Genomic DNA, 24,025 nt, shown 5'->3' with positions numbered 1-24,025 from the left:
AGCTATTCTTTTTTGATTACAGGGAGGTTTTTTTAATGTTTTGAAGTAACTATAGTGAATGGTATCCCCAAGGGATGCACCTTCTTTTCCCTACTCAGTTCAATAACTCACTAATGGCCCAGACAAAGGAATTGGGAATTCTTTATTAGATCCACAGGTGAAACTGAAAATTGTTAGGGTCTCCAATACTTAGACAGGTGTAAAGTTCAAACTGACCTCTAAATAATGGCAAGACAAGAATACAAAATCAAAATAAAATACACTTCCTTTATAAATATATATGATGCTTAACTGTACCTGGTCTGGCAGTGGCCTCTGTTTAAAGGATCTAGTGGTGAACAAGAAAGGGAAGGCCCTAGTGTAAGTGGAACTTACGTTCTAATTTGAGGACACAAACAATATTCAGACAAATGGATTAAAAATATGAGTTATAAAAAATATGAGTTACAAATAGGTGTCATGAAGACAAATAAAACAAAGTGATGTGGTAGAGAGTGACCACAATAACTACTTTGTATTGAAAGTTTAAGAAAGTCCTCTTTGAAGAGGTTGTATTTCAACTGAGGTCTGAATGATAATAAGGAACAAGCTGATTAGACCCTGGTAAGAGCCATTCCAGAGGTAAGACCTAGTGTGAAAGGAAGTTGCTTTCACAAGGGAGAACAGAAAGATTGCCAATGGCTGTAGATCAGTGGGAAAGTAGATTATAGAAGGAAAACGGAGTCAGAAAACAAGACCAGACAGACTATGAAGGACCTTGTTTCCATCTGCAAGGAGAGAGATATAATTTGCTTTAAATTTAAAACATAATTTTCATTTCTTTATAGTGAATGGATTGTCAGGACTCAAAGTGGATGCAAGGAGATGAGCTGAGGGGAAGTGTAACAATTGTAAGATACCAAGTAAGAACAGGGGCCTGGACAAAGGTTATAGTAGTGGAGAAAGAGATGGAAAAGATACTTTTAGAGGTGGAGGCAATATAATGTATACAGGTTGCTTCAGCAAAGGAAATAAATCATGGACAACTGATTTTTAGGGTTAAGCTGTTGAGATGGGGAAAAGGGATGAAAAGGAGATGCAAAGCTTTTTTTGTTTGTTTTTATTTGGTCCACATCAAGGTTTAGGTGCTTTTTGAACTTCCAGGTTGAGACATTGTCAAGGAGACTTTTGGATGGATGGATCTAAACTTCTGGGGAGTAATCAATGTCGGGAATGTAGATTTAGAAGTCACTTATAAGGTAGGACCAACTTAAAACAGAATGCTTAATTAGAAAAAAAAAAAAAAGCTCCATAGTCAGAGAAAGGAAAAGAAGAACTAATGGTAAGCTCAAGCTGAAAACAACTGGGGTCATTGTCAATCATACTTTCTAGAAATGATGCTATCATAAGAGGTAATCAAGCCACGGTGAGTCTATGTGAGTCTACTATGTGTTCACAGATAGCTAACATGCATAATAGAAAAAACTATCCTTCTATTAAATCCTAAATACTCTGTTTAGTTACAACCATTGTAGAGAAACTGACATTCAATGTGATTAAAGGTAAAAAAAAAAAAAAAACAGGTTGTTCTGAAAACAGTTTATATGAATTGAAGATAGCTTAGGGTAAAGAAGAATAGAGCTGAATTAATTATCATGTCTTTTACTTTTTTTTTTTTAGTAAGAAAGCTTTAGTTAAACAAAACGCTATTTGTTGACTACTGAAAAGGGGCAATGTCTGTGAAAGAAATAAGTAGTTGGATGCATAAAAATATCAATTAAAAACACAGATAAAAGAGAAAATATTTCCATTCTCATAATGGTTTTAAAGAGAATAGTCAAATATTTTTGCACAATAATTTAAGCTCCCAAGTATTTGTCTTGTTCATTTTTATAGCGCAGCCCTTAAACTAAAGCTGGATAGATAGTATATGCTCAATGAATGCAAAGTGCATAAATGCATAAAATCAGTCTTGAGCTGCATATCTGATCATTTTCTAGAGCCTAGGAAGGTTAGACAAAGAGACCTCTTGAGGTCCTTTCCAGCTATATAATTCTTTAATTATGTGCAATTCTGGATCCCACTTATTCAGTATAGCTCTGGGCAGCAGAACAGGTAATGGTGGACATTAATTATAGTAGGTTCACTGCTGCTCAACCTAAAAACAATCTTTTAACAGCTAAAGACATTATACAAGATGGGGAAATCTCTGTCTTGGGTATATGTGAGTTGCTTAGCACTGCAGTATTGTGGTGAAGTAGGGGGATCCTCTAGGGTGTCCAAGAGGTGTCTACTACACTAGGTGTGAAACCAGACTACACATTCTCTCAGACCCTTCCTTATTCCAGCATCTATGACTTTATAATACTGAGATGAGATCCACTAAAAGGAAGATATCTTCCAAGGACAACGAAGTCCTCCCCCAGAGAATCAGTGTCCTCCCTTTGGTGAGGTACATTGTTCCATCTTATTTTGTCACAAACACATGAGGTGGTAACATTTTAGCCACCTGGAAGTTCTTCACAATAGCACACGTACTTTCTCTTTTCAGAGGCATGTATGGTTGGAACTGTTGTTTTCATGTGAATGTTTTTCTGAACAAAATACTAACACTCACAGCCATTTATAGAAAAACAAAGGAACAAAAAAGGCCAGGTGATGTTTCATTTCCTGTTTCCAAGAACATCCTATTGAAAGGAGACACTGACAGCTTGTCAGGGCAAGCAAACAGTAGGACCCCAATCTACCTGCAGATTAGTAGCTCTGACTATTTTGAGTTTTCATTAGAGCACTGCATTCCATAGGGCTCCATTATTCACTTTACCCTAATGCATCTATGGTATAAAGATAATGCTGGATGCAGGGCTTACCTGAAATAGCACTTAGGTTCTAATCTCTATGCATCCAAGAGTACACGGTCACAAATAGATGGGTTCATTTGTATGCTGTTTTGTCTTCATGCATATCTAGCTACCTATCATTTCAATTTATGGGAAACAGCATGCCTTATTAGCCTAGCTAAAGTTTCCTCAGCTTTTCAATTATGACTCCTATTTTCTCTGAAAGGCAATGTAGCTATTATTTAAATTTGAGAACCACTATACCCTTGTGTGAGAGCGTGTAGGCTGGTGTTGTTTTTTTCTATGTGAATATATATACATCTATGTACAAAATAATGTCAGTTTGAGGCCTACAAAGAAAATGACAATGAACTGATTAGTTAACTTTTCTTCCACTTAAAATGAGCTACTTGTTTACCTTGAAAGCTGTGACTTAATTAGAAGCTACTGGTGATGAAGAAACTGCTTGTGTTTCACAAGCTTGCAGTTCATAAGCAGGAGACAAATATCAGTCAAGAATTTCATAAGGGAACATTGATGATAATGACATGGTCAAGTCCTTACAAAATACTCACTTAGCCTTTGAAAGAGAAGTGCAAAGGAGAATTCTTGAATAAGGTATTTCTTATTGTGTTCTAACACATGACTCCAATAGCTGGTATTTAACCATTGCAGAGATGATTTCAGAGACTGGCATTCATAGGTAGGCAAGCAAGTAGGAATCATGGGTGGCGTCCAAGTTGAGGGAAATATTTGTAGTATTTATGACAAACAGCAGTGTCAACATCCTTTAAATGGAGAAAATGCTATCTCAAAAGTTTCATTTGAAAAATACTTTGTAACTTGGAGTAGGCAAGCAAATGGAAGGTAGTATTACCACTGTTACTGTAAGAGGAAGTTCAACGTGAATGCAGCTATTTTCTCCTGAGCTTTGAAAACATTTTCTAACAAACAAACAGATATTTCATGGAACAAGGGAAAACTCAAACTTTGTATTGAGGATTTTGAGAGACATGATTTTGTCCTACTTACGTATCCCTGAAAGAATATTAAGAAGTTTTCCCAGCATGCATGGCTTCCCTCCAAAAATTCCCAGATAAATGCTCCTTTGGGAAGTGATCAGGTCTTGGGTGGGAAAGAACTGCAGAACAGACTGAACAGTCAGACGTAAGGATGGTAAGATGAACCAAAACCAAAACTCTCTAGTTCATGCCAAATACCCTCTCCTTTTCTGTACCCCAAAGGAAACAACACCACCAAATTCCTCTTTTCCTTAGAATAAGGAAACTGTTGTGCAAAAGGGTCTAGAAATCAACCACTAAGTAAGTACTAGGTTCCTATTATAATGGAGAAAGAGCAGGAGGGTGATGGTCAAGTGTGAGATGGGGCTATTGCCCCCCTTCTCTCAAGACTTAAGTGGAGGAAATCTGCTCAGCTATATCTGTCTGCAGGGCATTTATCAATTCTCTTATTGAGACATAAATGCAATTTTTTGATAGGGGCTAAAGATGTTGCCTTTCTTGGTGAAAAAAACAAATAAACAAATGAATGTGTTTTAAGAGTCAAGTAATCCTTTTGGAGAGTGCAAGTCCTACTCTATCCTCAGTGGAAAAACTCTTCCCTCCACAAAGAGGCAGGGATTTAAGCTCCAATGAGTCCTACCCACCCTAACTTACTCAGATTCTTGATTCCAATCAGATATATTTTCTTAACACTCCCCAATTTTCCTGAATCCCAGGTTTTGGTAGGGGTTTCCCTTCCCTTGACTGCTTTCATCAGTCCTCTGACTCCTGGCATCTTTTTCTCAAAAATCAACTCTCCTGTCACCATCTGCACGAAGATCCCTTACACACTGGGCAGGACTCCATCCTGCACTAAGATCCCAACAACGCACCGGGCCAGCATGCTTTAGCAGGCATTGCTTGGATTTCTGGTGACATATAGACTGTCTAAGCTCCTTATCTTGACTATGATCTCCTAGAGGGCTAGGACCATGTGATAAGCCTCTGTACACTCAGTAAAGATCTGGAAAATTCAGTTAAAACAGAAGAGCATCCATAGCAGAGACCCAACCTAGTGCTGCCAGGTACTAGCTGTGTAGCCTTGAGCAAAGTATTTATTATGTCTGCATTTCAATGCTATTATAATTATGTGATAAAAAGAGTACCCACATACCTAGTGTTGTGTCAAGAACTAACTTAGTTAACTTACTAAAGGGTTTAGAATGCTGTCTGGAATGTAAGAATTCCTCAAAAAATTCTGTCATTAGTGTAAGTAATTTCGGTCTTCTGATTGTACCCAAAAAGTATATAATCAGTAGTAACAGGGTGATAAACAATTACAATGGGAACCTTTACACGTTCATTCATCAGTTAGTACTTTTCCTTACAAATGGCTCCATGTACCATTTCAAAATTCAATCTCATAATCTCATAGGAAAATATAGCAGTTGGTAAAACCATTGGACTTCATGCTAACTTCAGCTCTAAGAAACTGACCATATTTGACTATTTTCACCCCCCAAAAATGGCAAGTTCATATGGTTTAACCCAATAAAAGGACAAACTGAGAGAAAACTTTTTAAGTCCTTCCAAGGTGGCTGAAGCCTAAATTTGGCACCTGGGAATCCTATGCCTCTTCATGATTACAGTCTGATACTTCCCAGTAAAACTCTTACTTTAAAAGGGATAGTCTCCCAAAATCAAGGGTCTGGGAGTTAAGCCAGAGTCCATCCTCCAACTTGTGGTTCACCCCAACAACTGTACTCGGGATAGTACCCTCTACTCCCAAACATTCAGTCTCAAATATTCACTTTGCTGCATGTGAAGTCCGAAATCCTTTCCCTTCAGCATATAAATGCACATGATACTTACTTATCTCCTGCCAAAAGCAAGAACAAACAACAGCATCAGTCGTCGTCATCATCATCATCATCATCATCATCATCATCATCATATATTCTCACAGATCTTTGTCCTCACTGGAGGGTCTTGCATATATACACACAACCTCATTCCATAATCTACTTTACTGAGAAGAGTTATCTCCACTGTCTCCATTTTACTCCATTGCTTATCATTCATTCATTACTCATTTCATTCATAAATCTATTGCAATCTGTCTTTCAACCCCACTTTTTTTTTTAATTTTTTTTTTTATAAATTTTTTTTTCAACGTTTATTTATTTTTGGGACAGAGAGAGACAGAGCATGAACGGGGGAGGGGCAGAGAGAGAAGGAGACACAGAATCGGAAACAGGCTCCAGGCTCTGAGCCATCAGCCCAGAGTCCGACGCGGGGCTTGAACTCATGGACCGCGAGATCGGGACCTGGCTGAAGTCGGACGCCCAACCGACTGGGCCACCCAGGCGCCCCTCCCACTTCTCTTTTGAATCTACTCTAACAAAGTAGAGTTTGAACTCCTCTACTACTCTACATTGATTAATCCTACATTTTTTTTATTCCATAACTAATTTGGTCCAATTATAGAATTTGGTGCTATTGATCACCCCTTTCTTCAGCATCCATGAAAACATTTCTCCTGTTTTTTTTTTTTTTTTTGCTTTTTTTTTTCTTTTTGGCTACTTCTTCTTTGTTCCATAATTTATTTCCCATTCTGTATGTTGATATTCAACCATGTCCATACAAATCCCTGATTTCTCCTTGTTGTACCTATCCTCCTGAGCCATTGAGCCCACTGCCATGGCTTTATCCATCATCTAATGGCTAATGACTCCAAGTCTAGAGTGTCAGCCCAGACCGCTGTCCTGACCTTCAGATGAATATATCTGACAAATAATCATCATCTCTGCTTGAATATTCACAGACATCTCAAACCCAACTTATCTAGAACTGAAATTAGTATCTGCTACATGAACCTAAGTTTCTTGCAGCAATTTCTATATCCTGTATTTTGGATTCTTAATCTTGGCTGCTTGAACCCACATGTCCTTCCAGCTCTTTTCTGCCTTATCTGAGCACCATTTCTACCACCCTACTCTATTTATCATACCTCCCCATCTAAATTATCTGGTCTACTACTGCTACGTAAGAGTTAGATGATGGAATGTATATTAAATGGATGGATGGGTGAATAAATGGATGAGGAAATGGGTAGATGGGTACAAAGTCATGCAGAAAAACTTGTCCCAACACTTTCCACTAAAAGGAAAAAAAAAAGCTTATTAATAGGGTAGGGAGCTGTCCTTACCACAAATGCCTGACTGGCAGAGGTGTGTGTTTCATGGCCACGAGGGCGCCACCCCAGTCTAGGAACCAGACATTGTACTCTTCATCAAAGATCTGGAACAACAACAACAACAACAACAACAACAATCATAGCAATGCCTCACATTTGCACAGGGCTTGTTACAAAGTCTTTCACATACATCGTTTCCTCTAGGTTCTGAGTCTTCCAACAACCCTACCAGGGAGTTTGGCAAGTACTATCATCCTCACTCAATAGATAAGGACATGGACTTGCAGAGAGCAAATAACTCTCCCTAGTTCACTGAAACGGAATTTCCAGGGATCCTTCCACTAGTACTGTGTCCAGTGTGTAATACAGTGTGCTACAAGAAGACGAGACAACAAGATGCATGCTCAGCTAGGTAACCCAAAGGAAAATATGACTTAAAAATGTTTACCCATCTTTGCATTTTGAGTAACTCACTACTCAGTTCTCTCCTTTCTCAACTATTCAGGTTTTTGCTAATTTATAAATGTTCTGTCCCTTACAGTGTTGTTCATAAATTATCTAGGAATGTAAAGACAATTTCTCTAGACATGATGACTGAGTTATTAGACTGAGACACTGCCTCCTAGGTTTCCGTGCAAGCTGGATGAAGGCCTAAGTTTGGCCCTTGCAGATTCTGAAGGTGTATTGGAATACAGTGTTTCCAGGGATGTAGAGTTATCCATTCTTTGATTCATCCTTTTGTCCATTACTCATTTCATGCAACCATTAATTCATTCAAGCATTCAGTGATCCATTCATCCATAGGCATTTCCTAAGCGTCTACTATGATGCCAGGCTCTGAGCTATGAGAACTTCAGATGTAATCCCACACAACTCAATGCTTCTATTATATACAACTATCATATCTCCAACCTGAAACAGGAAAAAAAAACATTTCTCTAGCAGAGAACCAACCTCCTACCATAGATCTTCTAGAGGAAACTAGAATTGGATAATCCCTCTAGCTCTTAACCACTGGTGGTGGCTCTTACAGCCTAGAAGGAGAGGTTGGGATGCTGGGTTAAGTGAGACATAGTAGAAAAAGTGAGGAGTCTAAACATATTTAAAAGGGAGAGAATAGGAGGGATGGGGTCTGCCTTAGGGAACACCATGGAGGAAAACCTAACCTCCCAACTGGTTTCCTTTCTCACATTTGTCTTTTAAGAAAATAAGAATGTCCATACTAATGGTAGTATTAATGTAAAAAGGATCTCAGGGTGATTCATTTATATATCATATATAAACATGAACTTTGGGCTTACAATGACAGCATTTTCTTTCCTGAGCTCAAAGGTAGGCTCTGTGATAATCCACATAATGGAGATGCTGGATTTAAGTGTGAGGCTGAGGAGTACAAGAAGATTCTTGCCATGGGGAAAAGAAAAAAGTCATTATCTACACTTTCCTCTCTATCATTTTGGCCAATGCTAACAAGTGTCCTGTACAGTAATGGAGTGGAAACTGAAATCCTTAGCTATTTACAAAAAGAGAAAAGAAAACCAAAGTAGTGACAACACAAGGAAGGGATGTTGCGGTGGTCACCTGGCCAGGTGAGCTATTTCTTGAGTGGGAGGGACAATGGTTTGTTGTTGGGAGTTTATATACCAGAAGAGTTGATGTTCCAGTTTCCATCCAAATTTAACACTTAAAAGAGTTTATCTTGGGGCTGCTGGGTGGCTCCATCAGTTAAGTGTCCAACTCTTGATATTGATTCAGGTCATGATCTCATGGTTCATGGGATCAAGCCCCGTGTCAGGTCCACACTTACAGCATGGAGCCTGCGTGGGATTCTCTCTCTCTCTCCTTCTCTCTCTCTCTGCCCCTCACCTGCTCACACTTTCTCTAAAAATAAATTCAAAAAATTATAAAAAGTGATTATCTTATATTCTGAAGGTATGTTCTTAATTATGTGTCCTCTCCTCATCTGCCTGATTCTGGCCTTGTGGGTAGGAACCTTAACTTATTCTTTGTCGTATGCCTTATAATACTTAAAATAGCTGGTTGTAAGTATTAGTCCTATATAAATTTTTCTCTTGATAGTGATAGTGGTGACAGCGGTGGCAATGGGGGTGGTGATGATGATGCTGGTGATGGTGATGACATTTCACTAAGGTATCCAAACAGGAACTTGTCCAACTAGACTGCAGATGATGGCTTCCCCTTCACCAAGACATTCAGTGCTCTTCCTTTGTCTTCCTCAGGTAAAAACCTTCTCATCTTTAAGACTTACTAAAATGTCAACTCTTCTTGTTAAGTCTTTCCCAGTTTCCTCAAGTAGAATCAATTCTTCCCTTTACTCTGCAGGCTAAAAATGCCACAAAAATAATTCAATCACTCTGAACTCCAGTTAGTTATTTACGAAGCTATTTTATCTACTTAATTTTGAACTCTTTGAGGAAAGGGACCCCAAAATATTCAACTGCCTCCTCAGGTTTGTACTTGACACCTAGCTGACATTGTATAAATCTATGTTGTTCAATACAGTAGCCACATGAGACGATTTAAATTTAAATTGATTAAAATAAATAAAATAAAAAAATTTAGTTCTTCTGTCACACTAGCCACATCTCAAGTGTTCAGTAGCCACTTGGGATGGCACAGACACAGAACATTTACATCACTGCTGAAACTTCTATTGGACAGTGTGCTACAAATGTGTATACAATTGAGTTAATTTTTCATGTAGTCATGTATCTATTAAGCTGCTTCATACTTACTTAAGGCTGGGCCTACATATTATTTAAATCACAAGAGATTTCAACAGCCTTGGGTTTTTATTATCCTAACCTATTCATCTTGTAGATAAAGAAACAGACCCAGAAAGGTAAAGGGACCTATCTGGGCAGATAGGTCCCATGGCACATTAGCGATAGAAATGATTTCACCGGTTGTATCCCCAGAAACTAGCACAGTACTTAGCATCTGGTGGCTGTTCCATACTTATCACTGAATGAAAGAATGGAAAAAAATGGGAAAATTCCAGTTTTTCATATTCCTTACCCAATACTTCCATTTTACCCCCCTGTCCATCTGTCAGGAAAATGGACCAAACTGAACAGGTAGTTCAATATTTTTTGCAACCACAAAGTCATAATGAGCCCGAGAATCTATAGGAAAAAGAGATGTTGACAGAACTTGCCCTAAATGCCTCTTCCCTGTTCCCAATTCTCACAGTTACCTGTCGCCATGTGTTGCCCCCATCAGAAGAGATGAACACACCAATATCAGTATATGAGAGCTCCGGGCCAATGTTGCCTGAAACATAAGCACATCATTTGCAATTACTTGCAGATTTGGGACTGAGGGTAGGGGTCGCAGAGGGTAACGATTTTCTAAGTATGTTTAGAGTTGATTTGTGCAGTGTCTTTATTGGTGTCATATCAAAAACACAGCAAGAAGAAAAAATGTAATATGGGAACACAAGTAAATAATATTACAGGAATTCATCTTTAAATGGTAAGACTCAAAGACCCAGTATTAATGAGCTTGGATCTCTTGAACTATTCATGCTTTTACCAATAGTCTCTTAAAATTTATTTTTATAGGCATTTTCTGAAGGTGGCAGAGTGGAACAATAGATATGCATGGAGAAGTTGGGCCTAAGGATACCTTCCTCCTCATGGATAATTTTAGCCTAAGGAAAACTGGTGTGTTTGTGTGTGTGTGTGTGTGTGTGTGTGTGTGTTTACATGTGAGTGTATATCCAACTCAAACATGTCCACCCGTCTCTTGGGTGCCACACAGATGAATGACCCCATATTATCGACCACGTAACCAAATTTATAGGGTGGCCAGAATAAAATGACTATCCTCAGCAGATCATGGCTATCGAGCACTGCAGGAGAAATCATCTGGTTTGTGCCACACTTACTGCCTCCTCCATCACTTCACAACTTCATGCTCTCTCCCCTTCTTTTCCTTCCCTTGAGCATCATCACCCAGTGGTTATACTTATTAAAAGAGGAAATGATCAAGATTTTCTGGTCTACGTATGTTGCCCAAGGTTCCCCAATGGGCATCCCCCACCTCAGAGCCCAGAATAGTGCCCCAAATGCAGTAGTTAACTGCTCAATAAATAATTGTGGAATGGATGAATGAGTCAACAAATGATTAAATCACGTTCTGATATTGATGTGTATTTGGGGACATATCAAGCACCAGGAGAGTACCCTAAAGATGTAAGAATTTATCATTTTGGCTGATATTTTTTTCTTTAAAAATAGCAGGAAAGGAATGTTAGCTCCCACACATCTGTAGCCTAAATAAGAGCACAATAAAAATGCAATAATGAAAATGTTAATTGAGCTCCTGACATTTAATGCTTCAAAATGAGAAATTAAAGCCAGGCTACAGCTTGTCAAGCTCCCATCAGCACCAGGGAGCACACAGCTAGCCAACTTGTTTTGACACTCTGGCTTCCAAAAATAACCCCAGGGCTCAGGGCTCAGGCAGTAGGTGTGAGTGGAGCGAAGAGAGGCACCATGAGCAGCTCTGTGGAGATCTGTCTGGAATCTGGAATTCAACTCTCTAGATACAGGTTTTGGAAGAAAGAAAGGAGGGATGGGGCAGACAATATCAACTCGTGTCGTTTGGGGATGGCTGCCTGGAGCATTGTGACAAGAAGGATTCTGAAGTCATATTTAGTCTCAAGAGAACAGAGTATAGGGATCAATCAGGAATGTCTACCAAGGTGGCAAAGAGCTAGAGACAGGCACAGGAGCACAGTCACCCTTGATCTGGAATCTGCTATTCCTGTAATGGCTTCTTAGGGTCTGTCTCATCACCTCGTGCTCTCTGTAGGAGCAGGTTCTGTCATCTTCCTAAGCCCCTCTCTTTCAAAGCTCCACCAGACTGACTTTGGAGGTTCTGTGATGATGAGAATCCAAGGCTCACAGCAATGTCTTTTTCTGGAAACATCTTCCACCAACTGAAAGGAGCCCTTAAAAAATTGCTACTGAGCACAAGAACCAAAAAAGTTGGTTCCCAGATGAAGGGACAGAAAAGATGTCTCCAAGACAACTGGATATCAGAACACAGGCAGTCCCTAAGTGGCCCTATGGGGAATCCCTGACAGGAAGAATCTGGGTTATGGTGTCAGATAAGGAAGATTTGAATAAGGCGCCTTCCTGGCTGACGTGGGACTGCGAAGCTCACCAAAGTGACCTCTGATCTGATTAGAAGAGGATGTAGCTGTTCCTCACTTAAGAGATGTGATGGGAAAGGGGAAGGGGAGAGACACAAAGAAGAACACAAAGCTTCTCTCACCAATGGCTTAGCTGGTCAGTCCTGGAGGCTCTACTGCCCTTTTGGAAGCTTTAAACAACTTGTAAAAATTCCCATTTCCTCTCAAAGCTACCTTTCTCTGCTCCTTAAACACTTGTGCTAAGAAAAAAAAAAGGAAGAAAGAAAGAAAGAGAAAGAAAGAAAGAAAGAAAGAAAGAAAGAAAGAGAGAGAAAGAAAAGAAAGGAAGGAAGGAAGGAAGGAAGGAAGAAAGAAAGAAAGAAAGAAAGAAAGAAAGAAAGAAAGGAGATAATTTTGGGGTCTCGCTAGCACAGATACCCATTCAGGGGACTAAGGGCTCGGTGAAAAGATGGAAAAGGAAGCAGACGGGGCACAACCCACTGCAGGGAGGAGAGCACCCCCATGGAGCTTCAGTTCACAGGAAGCTTGGTAGGGAGCCCGGGGTATCTTGCAACTGGCAGGTGAAGGGGCTCAGGACTAGACTTGGAACCAGACAGAGTGTTGGTGTGGGCACAATACCTCTTCCTCTTCCTCCTCCATCTCCTCATCTGTAAATGAAGGAGAGTCATCACCTCTTTCACATCCTAGCACTGTTGTGCAATGGAGGCACGGAGAGCGCTTTGCACACTGCAAGGCACTGTGAAGATGTAGGGTCTTGACACCTTGCTTGAAAACACAGTGGTAAGAATATGTAGAGCCCTAGTGTCCCCACTCTGCTAAAAGCAACTGTCAAACTCTCCAGACTGGCATTCTATCTGCCCTCTGAGATGGACTCAACAGGAGTTGGAGACAAATCCTTTCCTCCATGCAGCTCCCCCAAGAATACACCTCAGGGCAAAGAGGAAGAGGCAGTGAGCACCAGGGGCGGAGGGAAGGGGGCCCAGGGTCACAGGCACCTGGAGGCAGGTGAAATGCCTGGACATGGGAAAGGGCCCTAGAGACAGGCTCCATGCAGGCCACTGAGGGCACCCGTGGCTGACTTCATAATTGTTTTCCTGATAACAAACAACCTCCCAGGGAGAGCTGGCAAGCAGGCTAAGCAGAAGCTGGGAACATGAAGGCATGTGCTAGACATCTAGCTCTGGCTTTTCGTCAGACTCTCCTCGGCTGTGTTATAGCCTTCCCAAAGTCCCAGGGACATTTGTATGGCAAAGAGCCATACAAAGTTATGAGAGTTACAAAGGGGAGAAAAAAAGGCATTAGTAAATTCTGGTACACAGTTGACCCTTGAATAACATGAATTTGAACTGCGCAGGTCCACTTATGTGTGATTTTTTTTTCCAGTAATACAGTACAGTGCTATAAATGCATTTTCTCTTTCTCATGATTTTATTTTTTTAATATGAAATTTATTGTCAAATTGGTTTCCATACAACACCCAGTGCTCATTCCAACAGGTGACCTCCTCAATACCCATCACCCACCCTCCCATCCCTCCCACCCCCAATCAACCCTCAGTTTATTCTTTTCTTAATAACATTTTCTTTTCTCTAGCCTACTTTATTATAAGAATACAGTAGTAATACGTATGACATGAAAAATACATGCTAATCAACTGTTTGTTATTGGTAAGGCTTCTGGTCAACACTAGGTTATTAGTAGTTAAGTTTCAGGGACTCAAATGTTATATGTGGATTTTTGATGATGCGGGGATTGGCGCCCCCAACTCCCCCTGTTGTCAAGGGTCAAGTGTCTAAAAATAAAAACTTTCCAAAACAAATCTATAATGTCTCCATGTGTGTCAATTTATAAAGACTTAACATTTGACTAATTTAGAAACACATAATGGTCACAGGTAATAACTAAACTAATCCTACCTCACTGTATTCTGAGTACTCTGCTGGGGTTCTTGTGGACACTCTCTTCTAATTCTTACGAGCCCCCCACAAGGTAGGGGGGAAAAGTCTGTTTTATAAATAGGAAAACGAAGCCCAGTGGTTGAAGAACTAAGCCAAATTCATAAGGCTAGTGAGTGTCAGAGCTCATCTCGGAAAGCAGGACAACAAGGAGTGTATTCATTCATTCAGTGCATGCATAGTGTATGCATATGATTTATGGGTTCTGTTGAAGGAGATGCCCAAATCATACATAGTCTTCTGATGCAAGATGAACAGGGCTAAACTGTAATATTACTGATGCTAACAGGTAACGTGTATTGAGTACTCGCTATGTCCTAGGCACTGTTCGAGTGCCTTAAATCCAGTTCTTCATTGAATCCTTCAATTCTGTTATGTCAATACTGTTAATCCCACTTCACCAAGGAAAACACTGAAGTTCAGAGTGGTTAAGCCACATAGGACAATGCCTGGCTACATAGTTAACATGCTAAATAATATTACTTTGATTATTGATTACTGTTTTCCATGTTCCTCCTACTCCACCCCAGGATGTCCTGTAGGCCTTGAGGAAAAGTAGAGAGTATTGCAGTCCCTGAGTTGAGAGGTTCAGCCCCCAAGGATTGGGGGTTTGGGGATCACTCCCCAAGCCAGAACAGTAACAGAGCCTGCCGTCATCACTCACTATCTTGGGCGGAAGCCAGTCCTGAAGCCAATGGTGTTAAATATGGGGAGCCAATCCCTACGGGGTTGAGAGAAATGGACTGGAATGCTAGAGGGCTACACTTGCTGCAAATCTGATCAGTGTGGTCAGTCATGGATGGTATTTAGAAGTTCATGCAGCTGGAGCCAAGGAGAAGGAAGTCTTGTCTAGGAGGGCAGTAACTCCAGGAGCCAGAGCTTTGAGTTGATAAGACAGTACAGAATATACCATCTCAGGAAGTCACTGTGAATTTATCTTCTCTCATTAGAAAAGAGCCTAACACCAGAGCTCTAACTTCTGAGATTAGAAGCCTGCCTTGCCTTATGCCATCAATGTATTCCTGAAAAGGTACATGTAAATCAAATGCATGCTAATCAGAACACATTCCCCAGAGACTTTCATTTTTCATTTCAGAGTTGCTTTATCTTCATTTCTGATTGATGTTCAGTGGACAGTGGTTCCAACAATGCAACCTTAGGTTTTTCTGCCCTTTTCCCCAGGCTCTTAGCCAAGTGGTTAATCATGTGTAAACAAACCTTTACATGCACCAGAGACCTCCTGATTAAAAACAGCTCTGGGGTGAAACCCTTTGCAAAGAATCCTCTGTGTAAAGAGAAAATGACCTCAACTTATATTTGGTGAGCTGGAAAGTTCATATATCATGATGTCTTAAAGTGAGAATTCCCTATTACAAACAAGCCTTCTGATCAGTCAGTTTACTTTGAGAGGAACTCTGGTCTCTTGCTAAGCACAGGGGACTGCTCTGTGACTGTGTGGGATGCTCATTAACCTAGAAGTGTCAAGTGTCTGGAGTTCTCTTCCTGGGTCATTAGACTGGCCCTGGGGTTCCGTAACCCTGCCTATTTTCTGGGGAGAGCACCCATTGCTTTCCCCCAACGCTCAAATGATTCCAAAGAGGTGATAAACATATTCCAGAAGCCCTCAGAGAGGAAGAAGCCCCAGGAGTGTCTTCCTTACCTGTAGCCACCACAAGCCCCGGGGCTGTCTCCTTACTGGAGATTCTTCCTGAGGAATACGGATTTTCAGAGATCTCCAAGTGCAGGTGTAAGGAGCAGAAGGGCTACAACGGAAAAGAAGAAAACAGCTTCATTCCAGCAAACTTCTGACACACACCCTGCCCCACCAGAGACGAGCCTTCCAGATGCTCAGCTTCCAGAAACAGCCACATATTCAGATTTGGGCAAGGAGACATTTCCCCCTGAGACAGCAGGTATGCTCACATCTGCAGCTGCCCCCCTGCCATCACAACTGTAGCCCCCGCCCCCTCTTCCTCATCACCCCTGCCCCATCCATCAAGGTCCAGTTCACAGTCAGCATTAGGAAGCCTCCCTGACCATTACTTCCCACAGGATGATCCCGACCTTCCTCTGTATCTGATCTTGACATTCACATCCTGCTTTTTACAGGTGTAGGTGGCCACTGGGAGGGAGGGAGAGAAGCTATGTGAAGCAGTCTCCACGCCCTCTACCCTCTTGTTCAACCAGATTGCTTCAGTTCCTCTTTTATTATGCAATTTCTGTATATGATGTTACTTGAATTTTTCCTGAAATGTTTGAAGTCATTGTCTAAAACTCATATAAATGTATTTACTCATTTATTCATATTTAGGTGTTTTTAAAAAGGATTAGGCATTTATAGAGATATATCTTGTATAATAAGTAAAAACAAGAAAATGATGAAAATTGGGAAAGGAGAAAATGAGGTTAAGAAAATAAGAGAAAGCCTTGGGTAAGGCCTAGGGAAAAATAAAATTCATTCTGTGACCAGCTCCTAGAGGTGGGTGCACATTGGTCTCTGATCTTCCTGAGACCTCAAGCAGAAAACATGGGATTAGACTGTAATCTACAAAAGAGGAAAGGCCCTGTATGTTCCCACAGCCCCAGTCTTTGATATAATGTCTAGAATACAGTAAATGCCTAATAAACCTTTTTAATAAGTGGCAGAAGGCAACTTTTGGCTAAGGGGACACATAACCATTTCTGGGACCTTAGAAGAGAGCATCCTCTCTAGGAGAGCATGAAGGTTGTGAATTTCACGGTTAATGATGGGTCTTCCCTCCCCACCAAGAGTTGTCACACCTGAGGGCAGAAAAAACTTCTTATACAGCATGTCGCCCTTAGTGCCAACCTCAATATTCCATACACTTGTCACCCTGGGAATGTTACTAGATTAGCTCCTATCCCATGTGGACACACCTGACCTTTTCTGGGCTTCCAAGGCAACTTTTGCTTCCCTTGGCATCTATCAAACATTTCTCAAACTGTATCACAGCAGTATCAGTTAACAAATGTGTTTCTATCCATGAGCTCTGTCTGGGACCCTGGTACACAGGCACTTTCTCTTAAACATTTCTTTATCTTAGGAGTTGGAGCACATAGTACATTTTCAGTAAAAGCCTGTGGGTTTCAACTGAACTTTCCATCCAGGTGGTATGGCAATCTGAGTCCATAGATCATCTCCCTGGGAGTTGTGGGAAATCCCTGCTCGGCACCACCCAAGTTCCTACGAACCCCGTGCTGGAAGAAAGCCCCTGATGCAACATCCCAGGTGACCAGCTTGCCCATGGACCTCATGTGAGACTGAATGACTAACCAGCAGGCAGTGTACCGGACTTCCTCTCAGGTCCACATCTGGAGCTTGAAGTAGGCGCCAATCTCTGCCCTTGTTGTAAGTGATGTATGTCTTCACTTGCTCATCCACCTTCTTGTTTGCCAAGAATATCCCTTTGATACCTGCTACCTAGGAAAAAGGGCAAGAGATGGAGAACCATGTTGGGCCAAATGCTGATACTCTTGGAGAAGACTAGCACTTTCCATGGGGTTTTGGGAGTACAAAAGAATAGAAGAGGAGGAACATGGTGAGAAATGCCATATGCCATGTGGTCTTTGGGAGAAGTATAAGTTAATCTCTGTACTCTCCTCACCTGACACCAACCCAGATGTCCCATTGCCCTTTTACTGATATTCTTTTTCCCACTTCACATGTTTCTACACTTTGTTTATAGGATTTTATCCTTCCTTAACTATTAACATTCCCTCTGAGGTGGCAGTGGTTGATAATACCCGAAGGAGTTAACTCTTCTAGGGAACATGCACTTTTGCTCAGGAGGAGCTTATAGGCAGATTTTGAAAGCATAAAGGTATAATCCCTAATGCTAGAAGTTTAGGCATCCGAATTAGTAGTGAGACATCTATTTGTAGGCAGATGACCCAGCTTGGTGACTTGGCATCCATCTTTGGCTGTGCCACCAGCTCTCTGTGTGACTTTGCATAACTTCCATATCATCTTTGGGTCTCAGCCAATGGCCACTTTGAAACAGACAGAATCAGACCTGCCCTTCCTATTTTCCTCAGTTGGCTAACAATGGATACATGAGATAATGCACAGCACTCTTGCCAAAGCTCCTGATGTATTGGAATTTGCATACCCTTGATATTTAGAAGACAGAAGAGCATCACCACAAAATTAAAAAAAAAAATTATGATCCAGAAAGGTTCTGGAGTAAGGACAGATTCAACTCAAACTTCTATTCCTTCTATGTCTACATTTTGGGCAATGAACTGATACTCAGAATAACAACACTCTATGTCAAAGAAAGATTCCCTAACTTCCTGTATAATCCCAGCACGTTCCAAAGCCAAAAGGGAAGTCAAATCATTTAAATACATATAAACATGAGGTTGAATGGTAGATTTTCTGGAAATAAATACCTCAGAATTTTAAGTGTATTTATTCCCCATTCTTTTAGGATCCTGGTTAACTTGCAGAATAACAGTGGGAAAGAATTTCACAGAAGTCAGCTCTTTTATTTGTTTAATTACATAATTCAGTTGATGAAATAAGAAGTTTTGGGTTTTTTTTTTTTTGTTTTTTCTTTTAAAGTAACCTGACTGCCCTTGAAAAAGAATGCCAACCCAAATAAAAACAAAAACAAAACAAACAAAAAAACAAAACAAAATAATGGACAAAGAATGTCAAGCAGAGAATAGAATTTATCTGGGAAGGACACCACCAGGAGAATTTGACAAATGGCCAACAGTGGAATTGATTAGATTCCTAACTTGAACAGAAGGTGGGTACAGACAGAAGCTGAAGTAGGGGGAGGGGCACTGGTGTCAGAATTCTGTCCTTCCCAAGACAAACCCACCCCGCCCTCACTCCTTAAACTCAGTGCCATTGCAGGAAGACTGGTGTCTTACATGCTCATCCAGGGGCTCTGAGTCTCTCAGACCACCTCAGTCTTTAAAATCAACTTCAAAAGTGTTTCTCTTAAACCTGACTATCAATCATTCTTCACAGAGAGTGGACTCTGTGTTTCTTTATTTTTCTCTTTTTTTTTTTAATTTTTAAACATTTATCCATTTTTGAGAGGCAGAGAGAGCACAAGTGAGGGAGGGGCAGACAGAGAGGGAGACACAGAATCTGAAGCAAAATCTAGGCTCTGAGCTGTCAGCACAGAGCCTGACACGGGGCTCGAACCTACGAACCGTGAGATCATGACCTGAGCCGAAGTCAGATGCTCAACCGACTTAGCCACCTAGGCGCCCCAGACCCTGTGTTTCTTTAGAACCATCTGTCTGATGGAGGACTTTCGGTATTATCTTCAGCCACAGAGCTGGTACCTTTTCTGTTGGACCACCAGATAATGATCTAGAGAACAGTCTCATCTAAGCCAGCTGGCCCCTTCCAACATAACACGTACCTAGGGCCTTGCTGTCTACTTCCTGGGACAAAATATACAGGTCTGATTTAGACATCTCATGTGGGGCTCCTGTCACCCCCATCTGCTGCCTCCTAGCTGGATGCCTTACAGCATGAATTACTAGCCATTCAGCTATGTCCAGTTCTTCTGGATGAGTGTCTTTGGCAAATGGAATGGTCACTACCATAGTTTCCCAATGAGCACTCCACCATTCAGATGAGCAATTTTTGCAATCCCGACATATTAGGAGAGAAAAATTAGGAGAATGGGGTCTGAAAAGATATAGGAAGGAGAGTTTTCCAAGGAACCCATCTGCAGCTCTGAAGGTGTTTCTCCTGCAGTTACAAAGGAGCCACAAGCAATCTCCCTCCAGTCTGAAAGAACAGAACACTGCCCACTTGCATTTGGATTGTTTAAAATCCTTACATTATTACTGAGTTGCTTCTTGGCTCTGTATCGTGTATAAAGGACTGTAAGTTTGGAGGGCCCTTTGCTTTTGCATGCCCTAGACCAACAGCTTTCAACCTTTCTGACTGCAGCCCAAGAATGAAATATGTTTATGCTGCAGTCTAGTCCTCACACCCACATATACATGCATGAGTATACATGTAGACCCATATATGTCTCTGATGCAAAAGTATCATGAAACACTACTTACCCTCACTACATACAACATAAAGGGATTAGGGAAGGAAACACACATTTTAACTCTTCCATCCAAAGAGATACTTGGCATCTGATAAACTCTAACCATGTGACCTCCCACTGTTATTTGAAATCAGAAGCATGGCCGCAGATGCTGGCCCCAGAGTTCAAAGAGAAAGGCAACAGCTTGTGATGGTGCCCACAGAAGAGGGTGGGACAAGTGTGGGCCTGCCTGGCCCACTTTCCTTCTGGGAATCAATTTGAGGTATGAAGGGAAACTGACAGCAGCCTCTTGGCAGAGTACTAAGTCCAGGTGGCATGATCATCTGTTGCTCACCTCCCTGGGCCCTTAGGACAAGGAAACCGGGGCTCTGCTGAGAAAAACAATTATCATGGTCTGCTGTGGGCTCTCCCTACAGTGGGACCTATGGTGAGGGGTGGGTCAAGGTGAGTTTGGGAAAGATGGCCCTGTGGAATCTAACAGCAGTTGATCATTTAGCCCAAGATGGGTCACTTAAAGTCATGATAAAGCAAAGGCGGGGAACAGGCACAAGGGACAGAGAAAGCAAGGAAACATCAATAAGATGGGCAAAGAAAGCAAAATACTATGGATGACTCACAGGGTCTCATTTTATCCATCCTAGGGAGGTCAACATAGTCATTAAGAAATTCAAATTAAACACACAATAAGGTGCCATTAGGCCCCTTCACAGTAGCTACACACACACACATACACACACACACTCACTCAACTGATAATGCCAAGTGTTGGTGAAGATGTGAAGCAACCAGAACTCTCATACATCTCTGGTGGGGATGCCACTTTAGAAACACATTCAATCCCACAATCCTACTCCTAGGTGTATAACCATGAGAAATAAAAAAAAAGTATGTTCTGGTGAATGTTTATAGAAGTTTTATTCATTAGCTCACAGAACTGGAAACAACTTAAATGTCCTTCAACTGCTGAATGAAGGGATAAACTAGGGCATATCCACAAATGGAATACTACTCAGCAATAAAAAAGGAATATCTACTGATATTCAACAACATGAATGGATCTCAAATGCATTATTATTTTTTTTAATTTTTTAAAAATGTTCTTTTTTACATTTTATTTATTTTTGATAGAGAGAGACAGAGCACAAGTGGGGGAGGGGCAGAGAGAGACGGAGACACAGAATCTGAAGCAGGCTCCAGGCTCTGAGCTGTCAGCACAGAGCCCGACGTGGAGCTCAAACTCAGGAAGGGTGAGATCATGACCTGGGCCGAAGTCGGACGCTTAACCAACTGAGCCACCACGGCGCCCCTTAATTTTTTGAAGCTTATTTATTTATTTGAGAGACAGAGAGAGAGAGAGAGAGAGAGCGTGCGCACAAGTTGGAGAGGCACAAAAAGAGAAGGAGAGACAGAATCCCAAGCAGGCTCCACAGCATCAGCACAAGGCCCAATGTGGGGCTTGAACTCACAAACCGTGTTATAATGAACTGAGCTGAGATCAAGAGCTGGATGCTTAACCAATTGAGTCACCCAGGAGCCCCTCAAAAGCATTATTCTAAGTAAAAGAAGCCAAATTCAAAAGGCTACCTACTGTATAATTCCAGTGACATGAAAATCTAGAAAAGGTGAATCAGGAGAGAGAAATAAATCAGTGATTTAGGGTAGGAGGATGGTTGACTACAAAAAGGAAATATTTTGGTGTGACAGAACTGTTCTCTATCTTGATAATGATGATAGTTACACAACTGCGTATCCCTGTCAAAACACATAGAACTGTATACCAAACAGGGTAAATTTTACTATACATAAATTATACTTCAATTAAAAAAAAACATAAATGTGAAAAACTGCATAGTGGAAAGAGCCTGGGCTTTTTAATCAAATAGACATGGAATGGTTTAAACACAGCTCCACCATTTTACTATCTGTATGATCTCAGCCAAGTTACTAAATTCTCTGCATCTCTGTACTCTCATAGGCACAAGGGAGAATGATACCTGCCACAAAGAGATAGGGCGATTGATAAATAAGAAAAAGTATATACACTATTTAGGGTTATGCAATTCAGTACCATGGCCACTAACTACATATGATTACTGAGCACTTGAAATGTGGCCGGTGGGACTAAGGAAATGATTTTTAACTGTATTTGATTTTAAGCAATTTAAACTTCAATTTAAAAACTGACACCCAATTCTGTTATTGGCAAACTTTAAGTATGTTTGGAATAACTTGGGTATGTGAATCTTCTTTTTCTACTGTAAATTTTATGAAATGTAAATACTGATCAAGTTTTTCTGATGAAAATTTAGCATAGGAATTGAGATGTGTGGGAAGTGTAAAATACACCCTGAATTTTGTAGACTGAGTATGGAAAAATATAAAATATCTCATTAGTATTTTTCAAATGGAACACATACTAAAATGATAATATTTTAGATAATTTTGTTACATAAAACATATTATTACAATTAATTCCACCTGTTTATTTTTACTTTTTAAAATGTGAGTAGTAGAAAATTTAGAACTGCACCTGTAGCCTGTATTATATATTTATTCAACAATGCCGGTCTAAGGCATTGTCTCATATGCTGTTGTTATTATTATGATGAGGTACAAGTTGTATGCTTAATATCCAGGAAAATATTGAAAAAAAAATGCATCCGACTAGCAGCTCAGAGCATGTTTCTGTAATATAATTGAGGGCGTTGGAAAGGATATTTGTTTCTTGATTTATCTGTGGAAAGCAACTAAGAAGAAATGAAGTTTAGAGTTAGTAATGTGTGATGTAAAGAAACCACAACAAAGCTCTATGTGAAACGAGTATCATAGAAGAATGGTGAACACACATAATAGATTACATTCATTGTCAACACCAGACTTGTTTTGATGGAACAGGCTCTGACACCTTAAAAAACATTGTTATTTGTCCTTCAAGAATTATTTTCTCACCTGATTATGTAATTACAGCCATGAAAATATTGTACTTTGAAGCAGGGATTAAAGAACGAGATGGGACTCTCTACAGTAGGAGACTGCTCCAACAGACCAGGAAACACACAATGTCTCTGCTTTACTTGGTTTTAGGACATTCAGTGGGGTGGATTCCCATTGGTTTCCAAGGTCTTTTAGAGACAAGACCTGTAAGGTGAATTCTCAAGTACGTTCTCATTTTCTTTGTCTCCTTTCCGCGGTCAAGAAGAAGCTTGAGAGGGCCACATGCAACATAGAATGATACACTAGTAAGCAGATTTAAGTGGCTGTGCTCATTCTGAGCCACCTCACATCCATGTTACCTAAAGGCATCCCTGACATTTCAGACAAGGTTAAACAGGTATAATACCCTATCACATTATAATATAAAGTTAGACATTAATGTGGCATAGGGGACTATGTCATGTATCTAAATATCATTTTTTAGGTATGTAGATGCAGGGGAAAAACACAGAGAAATGTTAGCCCATCAAATAAATGTGCAACTCTTCAATCCAGCTCTTTATATATTTATATATATATACTATACTATAGTATAGTCACAATATTTATCCCCAGTGTTTCCAAAAATCTCTCCACATTCCATGAAAATGGGCATCTACTCATCAGACTCTAGTTCTCATCTCATGCTGGGATTCCACCAGACCTGTCTTTCTCTCAAGCTCCAGTAATTCATCCTTTAAGCCAACTCATTTAAAGGACTCCCCAAATTCCTCAAGTTAGAAGTAACCTTCCTCCTTATTGATCCTACAACATGGAAAATCATGGCCTTAATACAAGTTAGTCTATGATCACTAGCTACCCTAATAGAATCACATATCTTTCCAG

General features: G+C 40.6%; 1 protein-coding gene across 1 annotated transcript in view; it reads right to left on the bottom strand.

Annotated features, from left to right (window-relative positions):
- The window catches only part of SORCS3 (sortilin related VPS10 domain containing receptor 3), a 597,388-nt gene that overhangs the window by 79,415 nt on the left and 493,948 nt on the right, over positions 1-24,025 (bottom strand). Inside the window, exons 10-13 of the mRNA XM_047826472.1 lie at positions 17,449-17,595; positions 15,814-15,916; positions 10,234-10,310; positions 7,029-7,120 (exon numbers count right to left, since the gene is read on the bottom strand). Of these exons, the coding sequence (XP_047682428.1) occupies positions 7,029-7,120; positions 10,234-10,310; positions 15,814-15,916; positions 17,449-17,595 (419 nt within the window). The remainder of the gene's footprint in view (positions 1-7,028; positions 7,121-10,233; positions 10,311-15,813; positions 15,917-17,448; positions 17,596-24,025) is intronic.

The sequence above is a fragment of the Prionailurus viverrinus genome, chromosome D2 (genome assembly GCF_022837055.1).
Source record: "Prionailurus viverrinus isolate Anna chromosome D2, UM_Priviv_1.0, whole genome shotgun sequence".
Taxonomy (NCBI): Eukaryota; Metazoa; Chordata; class Mammalia; order Carnivora; family Felidae; genus Prionailurus; species Prionailurus viverrinus.
Note: the sequence above shows the minus strand (reverse complement) of the source record. Positions and strands in the feature narration are given on the sequence as shown.